This window comes from Coturnix japonica, chromosome 7 (genome assembly GCF_001577835.2).
Source record: "Coturnix japonica isolate 7356 chromosome 7, Coturnix japonica 2.1, whole genome shotgun sequence".
Taxonomy (NCBI): domain Eukaryota; kingdom Metazoa; phylum Chordata; class Aves; order Galliformes; family Phasianidae; genus Coturnix; species Coturnix japonica.
Genome location: NC_029522.1, coordinates 17839703 through 17852385, shown reverse-complemented (window position 1 = coordinate 17852385; position 12683 = coordinate 17839703). Strand labels below are relative to the sequence as shown.

General features: G+C 36.3%; 1 protein-coding gene across 3 annotated transcripts in view; it reads left to right on the top strand.

Annotated features, from left to right (window-relative positions):
- The window catches only part of DPP10 (dipeptidyl peptidase like 10), a 285484-nt gene that overhangs the window by 260495 nt on the left and 12306 nt on the right, over positions 1-12683 (top strand). For all 3 annotated transcript variants that reach the window (XM_032445899.1, XM_015868601.2, XM_015868602.2), the window contains exons 12-19: positions 1423-1461; positions 2793-2900; positions 6220-6311; positions 7824-7871; positions 8499-8620; positions 9177-9224; positions 11290-11388; positions 11497-11566. In XM_032445899.1, coding sequence (XP_032301790.1) covers positions 1423-1461; positions 2793-2900; positions 6220-6311; positions 7824-7871; positions 8499-8620; positions 9177-9224; positions 11290-11388; positions 11497-11566 — 626 coding nt within the window. The remainder of the gene's footprint in view (positions 1-1422; positions 1462-2792; positions 2901-6219; positions 6312-7823; positions 7872-8498; positions 8621-9176; positions 9225-11289; positions 11389-11496; positions 11567-12683) is intronic.

Below are 12683 nucleotides of genomic sequence, written 5' to 3'. Positions count from 1 at the left end.
ACACTCCTGCATTACACCTTTTCATTTTCTTCTTGTATCTTAAATGCAACTGGCTGTTTTCCCATGCAGAGTCATAGTTTCTTCCCAGAAGTTTAAATATATAATATATTACATGCTAGTATCAGTAACAACAAAGGCTTTTGAAGAATAAACGCGTGATTATGTAGGCTGGCCTCTGAGTCAAAAAGCTCTTATTAGTGTCTGCTACTGAAGTCCATCATATTGGAGTGTTAGGGATATTTCTGAGTTCATTGCTGTTGTGCAGTACACTTGAATAGTGTGTTTATCCTATCTCATAACCTGAGAGTTAGTCCTCGTTCCATGTGTTAGATTATGAACAAGGAAATCTGTTGGTTGTATTGATGCCTGGTGCCTTTATTTTTTTAAGGAAGTCAATCACAAGTCACTTTGAGCAGTCCCTTCTGAAAAGAAAGCTTTATGTGCTCCAAGGTCAATGGACTTATGTGAAGTAGATATCCAGGGAGCTGTAATCCAGGACATAATATGAAGGAGAGGGGTGGAGGGAAATTCCATTCCAAAATAAATGAAGAGCAGAAAAGGACCTTGTAGGTGGGTGAACAAGGCCAGCAATGCAGTGAGCACAGCTCAGGCAGGGCTTAGTTTGTAACCCTGGGCAGTGCCTATGCTGGGATTAGGTGATGGGTGAGCAAAACCTGCCATGTGGAAATGCAAGCTTTCATCATGCCATTTGATTACAACTGTGAACCTTTAATTATTATTTTACCATTTTGCACATGCTCTGAAATTCCAAAAAGTACTGCATAGAGGCAGTTTTATGGTAGCCATTGAATTTCATTTCTGAGGTCATGTATTTACAGATGCTTCTGTAGCTCGTAAATGTTCATTACTTCAGTGCAACTATGATAATTTACAGCAGCTGAGATATATTCTACTTTTTTTCCAACACATGCATGATAACCAGTTGTGGGATGTTGTGTGTGTCTGTTTTTTAAGATGGCACGATTTGAAATATGAGCATGAGCATTAAGAACCACCCTTTGCATTTATTTTTTTCCCTTTGCTTAATGCCACACTGCAGCCCACTGAAACAAGGGAATGTGATTTGGAAACATCTCTCGCTTTGAGCTTGATGCTGGCTGTTTGCCTAGTGTCGATGGAAGATCTAAAATATCCACTTGTCAGATGATGCCTAGAGCTAAAAACCAAATAGAACCACATGCATAAAGCATCTTAATAGCTAAACAAAAGGGACTGAAGAAGGCATTCTTTGGTCCCCTGTGGTGTTCTACTAAAAACTCAGAATAGAGCAACTGACTTTGGAATTAAAATATTATTTGTTTCAATGTAAGTGCCAAAGAAGAAATGTGACAACTGTAGCATGGTAGAAAAAAAGAACTTTGAAATTGTTTAAGACCATAAACGCTATTTCTTCTGTTACAGAAATATGAAATGCAATCAGATCTTTGGGTTCCTAAACAGGTATGGTATAAATGCTGTTTCTGTGTGTATAAGTACTTTACGGTCATTTTTATTTAACTACATGATACTTTAAAAGCTATTAGAATCCTTTTAAAACTGGCTGTGTTTTAGGATCTTTAGTTTTAGCTGAGGATTTTAAAAGTGAGTGTGTAGACATAAAAAATAGCATTTTCTTTGGTAACGAAATTGCTGTTTCTTAGCATCATACAAGATGCTTTCCAGAGAGCAGTTCAGATGTTTGAGATACCTGTCTGGGTTTTGGAAGCAGTGTTTCCTTCAGTTTTTGATCTCTCTTCATTCAGTAAAGAAAGTGCTTAGATGTCCAACTGATTACTTACCTTACTCATAAATGGTTGAAGATAGATCAGACGAATCATATTCCAAGCATTGCGTGTATACTCTGCCAGTGTTTTTGTGTTTGGTTTTTCTTTTCTCATTGAAAAGTAATCTCACCAAATTAAACCCAACTGAGATCGAGCATTAGGGTTATATGGGTTATAACTGGAAAGAATAATATTTTTAAATTCATGCCCAGAACAATATGTGTTCAATAAACAATTGGATCTTGTACTGAGGGACATGGATGATCTTTTAGGTCTTTTCCAACCTTGGTGATTCTGTGATTCTAAATGATTTCATTTGCATAGCTTCTGAAAAGCCTTCCAATAAATGGATAAAGCAATCTATTTTAGGCTTCATTTTGCAGTGTGAAAATGTGAAATCAATTTAAATGTCTGTGCTTCTTTTGCAAGCATTTGTCCTTTAGTACTTCTGTGTAAAGGTAGCCATGGAGAAATGGTGTCACATCAGCCAACAAATTATGGTAAAACCATGATCTAGAATATCATTTAAAGGTGCATGTTTTTATGTGCAATCTTATTAAAATTCATGCTAAAGTTATAAAATACTTGCTAAAGTTTTTGTGCATCCAGGCCATAGGAACATTTTTTTCTCCTAATCAAAAGTAGGACTTTTTCCTATCATTAATTGCATACCTGTAAAGAAATGTACCCTGGAAAATCCCACTGCATTTGAGATGAGACAACCGGACCTTTCCACAAACAGGGAAGATTTTGTAAGGACTGGACTGTACTTATGCTCCAGGACAAGACTGCATAATGATAACTACCTCCAGGAACAACATTTAGCTCTGACTTCCCCGTGCTTTATTTTGTAATCTTAGCAGAATGTGTTTTAAATCTAAGGATATTTCTCCATTCATTTTCATGGCAACTACAGAAAGCAAACAGACAAGAAACCTAAGGTTTCTTCTAAGGCTTTGTGAAGTGAAAAGGAAAGCATGGGAAACTAACATAATCTCACGCTTACAGAATGAAGAACCCATTTTCTCCAGGGATGGCACTATGTTCTTCATGACTGTCCCAGTGAAACAGGGGGGGCGAGGAGAATTTCACCACATAGCCATGTTTAGTGTTCAGGTAAGTTTTTTTTGTTGTTGTTGTTGTTTTTGTTTTGTTTTGTTTTGTTTGTTTTTTTTTAAGTTAGGTGGTCATTTATCCTGTCATCCTGTCATTTATCTGTCTCACAAAATAAGTGACACTTCCTCTTTCTTTCCTGCTGTTCTATGGTAGCACATAGGATTTGCTTATGAGAGGTATTTCCAAAATACAATCTTTGGAAGGTTTCATGCTTTCTTTGTACCTCGATGAGCAAACAGAGGTGTTTTCTTGTTAAATTCTGTCAAAAACGTTTGATAGCCACAGAAATTCAAGAGACTTGCAGAAACCCTTATTTTACCCTCATTAAATACACTATAAATATATATGTGCCATCTTAAATTTTGATTCAGAATATTCAGAATTCTAGATGTGTGCACAAGAAAAGGAAGCAATAACAAAAACAACAAAAAATGTTGTAAAATTTAGTACCCAGTTATTGCTTACTGCAACATTTTCCAGTGGCTTCCATTTCCCAGGGACACTGCTTTCCAAAGAACAATCTGAAAGAAGATACATTTCTGCTATGACTTTTGAAGGTCACCAGTAAGAAGCTGTGATCACCTAATAGAGGAAATTATGCCCTGGAACAGAGCATTCCAAGGCTTCTATTTACATCCACAGAGCATTAATCCAGGTACTTCAGAAGAGCCATATGACACAGGAGGGATTATCAAGCTACCTAAATCATCAGAATAACAGACTTGGCACCAGTTGACTCTATTATGTTCCTTTATGACAGTGTTCTGGTGTGAACATTATTAAGTCTGAAATGTTCACAGTGTACTGCAGATGGCATAGGAGCAAATGAGCCTTAATGAAATTTTACCTTGAAGAAGCAAGAAGATATTTGGTCACTGGAGTATAAATATGGAGAAGGAATCAGAGAAGAAAGAAGGAATCAGAGGCTTGACAAATACCATCTTCTAAAGAACACAATATCTCAGATGTGAACCTAGTAAAAATGTATTAATGGAATAACCACACCAAAGTTCACATCAGAAGAAAAAAAACTATCGGTGATATTTTGGTTCCTTTCCCAATATTGTGAAGAAGAATCTTTATAATACAAGAAATAATAGTGATATAGATCTGAGAATTAACTTGCGACATTCCCAAGGATGTTACAGGTTTAATCAAATTTGGTTTAAACCTATAGGCCTTGATGTTTTCATTACTGTGGAAACTTGATCTGAGTTTAAAAAAACATTTAAAAGGTTAAGCCATTCCTATTCAATAGGACAATTAAATATCTACATACTTTTAAATGCAGCTTTTAATATCTCCACAATAATTTTAATGTCAAGGTTATGATTAGGAGCTTAGTATTCTGTCACTGTTGGGCAGAATTAGAGTCCTGGCTACTGTGGAGCCCCAGAAATAAAATAAAAATTAATTTTTGACTGCCACTGATGAGAAGAAAAGTCTAAATGATGCAACCTATGACAAATTTGTGTTTAAATATATAGCTGCTCCCAGTAAGACAAGGAAATACAATATTCCACATAGTAACCATTAGTCATCAATGAGAAACAATCTGAGTGGTAATGGAGCTGATACAGAGCAGTGAAGTACTGGAAATGTGTTTATATGATGTGCTTTATACACTGCATTAATCTGATTGTCCATTATTTCTAAAGCAAACATGGAGGCATAAAAATTATATTAACCATTGCACATAAAGTATTTTGTCCCATCAGGTGTTTCTCACAGTTTGTGAGAGCCTCTGTGGCATGACAGATGCCATGAAGAATGCAAAGCAGCTGCCACATGATTGTACTTTCATCATGTTGGAGCTCAGTTCAAGTTAGAATTTGTCATATTTCACTATACTACTCAGTGCAGATACCAGCTCATTAACAGAAATCAGCCAAAGTTAGAGTATAAGCTCCAGGAAGTTAAAATGATTTTACAGACCTAACATAAGCATACAGTGACAAAGTAAATTTTGATGGCTTGCTTTAGATTTGTTTAATCACGGGTCTATTTGTCAGTCTTCAGCAAAATAGTAACAAATGGTGATTTTTCATGGGCTGCAATTCTTTGTACTTTAGAAAAGCATGTGACAATGGTATAATCCAAGTGGGTTAGCAGAAGCATCTAATTAAATCTTCTTGCAGGGGGAGGCTACTGTTTGAAAGGTTACTGTCTGTCATAGGTAATTTACTGTCTGAATGCAGAGGGCTAGATATGTATTTTATTGTATTCAAATGCTTTTAGTAACATGAAATATTCAAAAGAAACTGATCTCAAAATAAGATTGATTCATAGGTCATTGCATCTAGAAATTTCTTACTTGGGGTTTTGCAACTTTAGAAAGTTTTTTTTCCAACCACAGAAGAAGTGTTATAGAGAAATTTTAATGGATCAAGGCGAAAACTTCCTGCAAGCTTCATAAATTATGGATAATGGTCATAACCTTGAGAAATGACCATGTTTATTAATGCTTGGCCAGGCTTTTTATTGCTGTTTATTGTTAGGTTCTGCGAACTCAGTATTTAAATATCTCTTTCAGTAGCTGCAGTTCCTGTCTCTCCAGAAAGGAAACAGTTGTTTGTATAAAAACACCAATTTGTATTTGGATAATTTTTGGAGACATCACTGAATAGCAGAACCTTCTTGAACAATGGAACCAGCATCGTAAACATCTGGACAGCACCTAGCACAGCATTCCAATTTCACTCAGTGTTTGCAAGTCTTGTAGTGTTTGCAAACCATTCCTTCCTTGTGGATCTGTTCAAAAAGAGATCAATTCCAAGGGATGCATTTTTGTTTTACCATTACCAGTTGTGTCTCATAATTGAATATGAAAAAAGGATTTTTTATATCTGGGCCAATCATCATCTCTGAGCTGTGCCACTGTAAAGGAAAAAACCAAAACCACATTAAGAGAAGTAAAATGTGCATGGTGATAAGATTCTTAGCTTGAAGTATGGGAATTCTCTAATGTGTTGGCATATGGGCAACTGAAAGAAAACTTCTGGTGGGAACTGAGATGATATTAATGACTTTGAAAACTATATATGGGAGAGAAAGGGTACTTAAAGTTCCAGCCTGTAATAGCATGAGCAAACAGTGGCGAAGTGTTTTAAAAACCAATTTTAATGGCTTGCTTTAGATTCATTTAATCATGGGTCTATTTGTGGTTCTTCAGCAGAATAGTTTTTGTTAGTTAAAGATGTTACATTGAACGTTAAAGATCTGACAGCTGTAATTGGTAATGAGATGCACAAACAATCCTGCTAGGAAAAGAGAAATGCAACATGTAAGATGAAAGTTAATCTTTCTCATCTTTTTCCAGGCTAAAAGTGAGCAGATCACTGTTAGACACTTGACATCGGGAAACTGGGAAGTTATCAAAATCCTGGCATATGATGAAAATACCCAAAACATGTAAGCACTACTCTCTTTGTTTGTGCAAAGGGATATGATCTAGCTGGGAAGTATTGGTGATGGTTGGACTGGATGATCTTCTAGGTCTTTTCCAACCTTGATAATTCTGTGATTCTGTGAAATATCCGAGCTTAATAAGTGGAATTCATTTAACTGGAAATAATGTATCTGAAATTAAGCATCAGCATTTCATTCATTTTGCAACATTACATTCTACATAAAATGCCACTGTAAGACGGTTTATCTGCCAGTGTATTGCTGTGTGTGTTTTTATGCACAGAGAAAAGGAATGTATTGTGACATCAGTTCATTGTGTTTTTTAAGAAATCCTCACACAATACAGTAATATAACATTTTTGGGGGGTCTATTCTTGGATTCCAGAAGAGCTAATCATATAAATAAAACCCAAGATACTTTAGTTTTTCAGTTACTGTCTGGAGTCTTAACTGCAATGATTGGATTCAAACTCCAAAATTCCAGTGAAGTCATCCAACCCCCAGATTTTCACCCAGGAGATAAATCTTCCCAAAGCCTCTCTTGGCATTACAATGGGAATAAATGCATCACGTAACTAGTAATTCCTGGGAGCAGAGAAGAGCTGACACAAAACATCTGAAGGTTCCAGTTGACTCCAATGGATCTTGGTTAGCGTTCCTATTTATCTGCACATGGCAAAATAAATAAATACATAAATAAGAACAATGTGTCAAATCCTGATTTTCTTTGAAGTACATCATATTTCAGTGAGGACATTTTTTGTATCTACAGCATCTCTGGAGTCAGAGAAATACTTTTTCTGGCCAGTACTCCTATGGATTTCAAAGCTGTAGGTGTAGAGAATGTCACAGTTCTTCTCCAAGGCTCAGCTGAATAAAAGAGGTCAGGATGCAGCCAGCCTGAGGAGAGGTGGCTGGCTGCATAAATGCTTTCTCAGCCACCTGAGGGGAATTCTGTACCTTCCCACCTTGCAGGCAGAAACTTGGAGAGATGTCATCTGGAAGCGCACCAAAGACTTGCCTTGTTACTCTTTCAGCAGCTGTACTAATCCTTTTTCCACCCACGTAACCTTGCTGTAAAAATTTCCCAAGGTCTATAGACTGAAGAAAGAGTCAGTCAACAGCTTAAAAAGGTTTTCAGGCATCAGAACACCTATTGTATTCTACAATATAGTTTCAGTATGACCTTTTCCTGCTCTTTGGATTTATATGGGAAATTCCTGAAGTGAAAGAAGAACCTTTTGTTCTGCATTTGTAATATGCAGAAAGAGATCCTAGTGGCTATTGGAGCTCCTGGATGTTGCAGAAATTGAGCAAAACCTTTAAATACTATGCTAATCACTGTTTAACTATGAAATCATATAACATTTGTAATAAGTATTCTGTATAGCAAGTTTTAAATAAGTCTTGGGAATTTCTAATTAAAAAAAAACAACACAAAACATGTACTTTACAATGTATTGGCCCATTCAGACAGTTTACCAAACTAAGTTTAACTTTATCTTTTGGATGCAGTTACTTCTTAAGCACTGAAGAGTCCCCAAGAGGAAGACAGCTGCATAGGTAAGAAGTACATGTCTATGTTAAGAGCATCTTTATCCCAAGCCATGAATGCTAAGATGACATTATGTGAGCTTGATTGTTACTGTGTATTATTTATATTATGTATGTAACTAAAAAAGCCAACTGAATTTTGTGTTAAAAAAGAGAAAATATATGTTTGTACACAAAATACTTTTACAGTTATCTTTACTAGCCCTGTAAGGGCATTGAAAATGCTATGCTGAAAGGCAGGAATTCGCTATGTGTATTTTTAAAAACAGCAAAAATCTTCCAAATACAGATAATGTTTATTAGACTCTAGTCGTGCTATTTATATTGTGTGGCCAAAGAACTTCCTTCGTACCCAAACCGCAGTGCTTCAATCTGAATTTAACGATTGCTTTTGTGGTGCCCTTCAAATGTTGTTACCCCCAGGGCACTGCTATTGAAATCCCAGACCTGCAGGTTTTGGATTTATGCACATTACCCAGTTTCAAGAGCAGTAATTCTGTCCTTTGTGAACAGTTTGCACCAGGCACAAAATAAGATAGTGAGTCTGGAAAAATAAATTCTGTCATTCGGATGAACTGATTCTTGGTTTATTGTTATTTTATTCCAATGGAAAATGTTTCTGTTTTTTTTCCCTAGTGTGTCAACAGTGGGATCGTTGAATCGACAGTGCCTCTCATGTAAATTCTTGAAAGACCAATGCACGTACTTCAGTGCAAAGTTTAGCCCCACAAACAGGCATTTTTTACTGCACTGTAAAGGTAAGTCAAATGCATAGCTTTAGTAGTACTGCATTTGCTTCTGGATTAATGTATACCCATTAGAAGTTCATTAGTCTAGACTCTTAACATTTAACAGAGTAGTAGATTATTCAAAGTTCTGTAGAGGGTTTCATGAAAGACACTGAGTAAAGATGTTCTGTGTAAAAGCTAAATAAACATATGACATCAGAAAGCTGCTTCAGTCTTACTAAACAACATTAACTTTCAAATTCACCCTCATTTAAAATCTTTCACAACAAACTATGGGATTTAATAGTACTGATACTGTAGTTCATAACAATGCAGGGAAGTGGACTGCTTGCTTATGAGATGGAATACAGTTTCAGTTTGACTCTGTTGGTCTTGTAATCTTCCCCATGTCCTTCCCAGGAGACAGTGGTGGAATTACTGCTGCATTTTAAATGAGGCATGTGTGTGGCGATTGCAACATCTGGCCTTACAAGGTTACTGGTATTTGCGTTCTGTGTTATTTACTGAAATACTGAGTAGTAGGGTACCCTATACTTCCTCTGTTTTTCTTTTGTCTCCTAAACAGGGCCGGGTGTTCCAGTTGTTAGCGTGCACAGTACCAGTGACAGTGGAAGTGAGTATTACTCATGGAATAGGTGTATTTTATTATTGTCTTTGACTGATTTGGGGAGCATGGGAGAGGGGGAAGACTGTTGCAAATAAATTAAAACTAACATATGTGCCATTCATAGAAAATTCTACTAATTGCGTGTTAGTGACATCCACATCTGTAGATGATGTGGAGAAAAGGTAATCAAATGACTAAAACTTATCCAGGCTTCTTGGATATGTTTTATGCTAAGTGCATGTCTTTCATCTTCTGTTTATACCTGTGTTAATTAGATGGCAAATTGCTCTTCATTCCTTTCACTGTCTGTGTAAATTACACTGCCATTACGATAGACCTCTTGTATTTTCACTGATGTTTTCTAAAGGTTATAATCCAATTATCTTGAAGTAAAGTGCATACCTTGGAGGATGGATGATAAAATCTGTCCTACATACAGTGAACTTAGACCTATTTTCAGATCAGAGCAACTCCATTGATGTTGTTGGCAAGTCCAAAAATGAGGCCTTTATAGGAAGGTATTCATTACCTCCAATTATGAAGTTTTACTTTTTACTCGATGTATGTTGACACCAAATCTATAGCCAGGTATTTTCTGGTTGTTTGAGGTGCACTGTAATATAAGACTGTCCTTGAGCTGTAGAATTGGCCTCATGAGGACTTTCTCTAATGCAGTACAGGTAAACACACTACCTCCCTACCTCCAGTTCCACTGTGGTTCCACAGAGCATGAAGATGTGGATCAAAGAGGAAGATCTTTGCATTCGAAACTACTAGACCAATCATTACTTGTCCTGATGTCATTCAACAGATCATCTCCAGAATTTTTCCCAGAATCCCAAAATTCTGAATTCAGCTTGTCTGCTTTCCTTTTGACCTAAACCAGCTGCTGTTAAATAACCACAGAAGACCTGACCATTTTGAATTAGTTTACTGATCAATAGTATCATGCTATCAAGTGTTCATCTTTGTCATCCGTTTTTCATAATGTCACTGTTGATAGTATTTGTTAATCTCAGTACCTTATCACACTAAAGTGGAGGAGTTTTATCCAATTCAGTAAGAGGTAGATACTGCTAAAGTAAAATCCATTGACTTCTGAAGAGCTTTTGAGTTCTGTGAAGGTACACTTTGACTCTTTATTATTTGTATCTATCTAAAGTACTATTGATAGTGAATCATTGTGGAAGATTTACATAGAGCATCTTAAAGCAAGACAGAACAGAGGAAAGTTATTTGCCCTACCAGCAAGAAACCAAATAATAAGAGAAATAATTTATCTATAATACTTCAGTGCAAGATTAGAGTTTCCTCCTCAATTAATAAAACAATAATTATGGATTACTTCAATTATTTAATCCTGAGAGTATAATTGCACCATTTTATTTGACTGCCCAGGAAAGACATGTCCTTAAGTAGTTCTTTTTGGACTGAAGTGGAGGGTTTATTATTTTTTTTAAAATTACATATTGGAATCAGGATTGTTAATTTGAGTGAAAACAAGAAAAGAGAGGGAAAGAAAAAAAAAAAGAAAAAAAAAAAAAAGAACTAATTAATATTCCATACGCAAAATGACTGCTTCAAATCTGTTTGCAGCTTTAAGTAAAACAGAAGTCTTGTTCTTGGCTGAAATGCAGAAGACAGACAAGGACATTCAGTGGTCAGGTATAGCTGTAATGGCTAAATATTGATGTGTAATATGTAGCTTGAAAAAGCAGGATGTAGGGTATTGCCCAGCAGATTGGTTTTTCACTTCTAATAACTACTGTTGGTATTTGTTAAGGATTCTGGCATTCGTGTAGTTTATCAGCAATCAGCTGAACACTATAAGTGTTCGTCAAATCAAAGCATGCTGGAGCCAGAAAAGGAAATAGATGTGTATGTTTTGAATTAAGCTAGTTGCTCTCAAATTGCAAAGCAGTTCCATTCTAAGAAATAAGTTAAAGAAAGAGATCATTTAGAGGAGTTATCATTGCAAGTTGGTCTTTGATTTCTTTTTGAATCCTGATTTCTGTATGATATGATGATTTCCTGTACCTTTCAATTTGACTGTCCTTGCTGTTTTCTACAGAGTTTTATATTTTGGAAAATAACGCTGTGTTGAAAGAAGCTGTTTTTAAGAAAAAGAATTCCAGGACTGAAATTAAAATGCTGCACATCGAGGATTACGGTAAATTTGGCAAAAATTTGTTTTAGCAGACCAAAATTTCTCTTGGAATGTTACTGTTTTTCTTCTGTGTAGCTACCAGTCTTTAACACCTCACTCTTTTCTCAAAAGAACTCCCATTACAGTTGTCGCTGCCGAAAGATTTCACAGATCAGAACCAGTATGCCCTTCTGTTAATGATGTAAGTATCAGCCTTGAATCACAGCACATCATTAAAAAGATGTATTTCATAGAAAACATTCCATTCTCTAATTAGAAAATGGATTTAGGTGTGTGTGTGTGAAATTACCTCGTGGATTTCAATTGGCAAATGAAAATATTTCTGTTCTGGTGAAGATTTTGTTATAGGCGCTGTCTGGAAGAATTGCCTAAAGTTTTTGTGATCTTATCAAACATAGTTCTGGTGGATTTTACTTTGATGAGGTGAAGCACCAACTATTCTGAGGTGTAGCTACAACTAATTCTTCAGTCATTCCTGGACCTATACTTATCACTACCCACCTACCCACAAAGGATCATGTCCAGAATGTCTGCCTTTTTTTTTTTTTTCTTCCTTTTTTTTTTCTTTTTCTTTTTCCTTGATAGAAAAGAGGGTAGAACCTATGTGGGCCTCAGTTAAGATACATACAGAAAAACTGTGTTTAGAAGCACTGGAAAGAAGACAAAAGTGATTTTTAAGCATTGTTGGCTGAATGCATTTTGTGTGAGATTCAAAGTCTATTGCTGTTTGTAGAAAACATCTATGGGAGGTGGGAGGTGTGCTCCAGCAGTGCATGCTGTTTGTTCTGTAAGAAATAATGAGTATTCCTTGCATGGACACTCTTTAACTTAGTTACGCAGAGAACACAAAGTGTTGTGCCACCTAAGCTCAATGTGTTGGCTGTCATGGGTATAGAGGGCTTTCCCTGCATTTACGGTCTTATTCCTGATCCTTTTTGGCCCTGAATTTTGTCTGTTCCTCTACGTTGTAGCTGTGATTCCTGGTGACCAACCAGCTGGGGAGTTCATCCTTATCTTACAGTGCTACTCTATTGACTTCTGAATCTAATAGAGGGCTTCACAATTATGCTTAATATCTCCAAGAATGAGCTGCCTTCTTCCTGAATGCTTATCCCTTGGATAGACCTTCCAGTCTCAGAAACAATGAGTTAATATGAATTTTGCTGTCACATATAACTTTCATAACTTTGATAGTGCAATAATACAACTTTTGCTGAGTTGTATCACCTGGAGCAGATATCCTCTTTATGACAACACAGATGCCTGCTGCTGTCTGTGAGGTCAGCTTCACAGCCTTT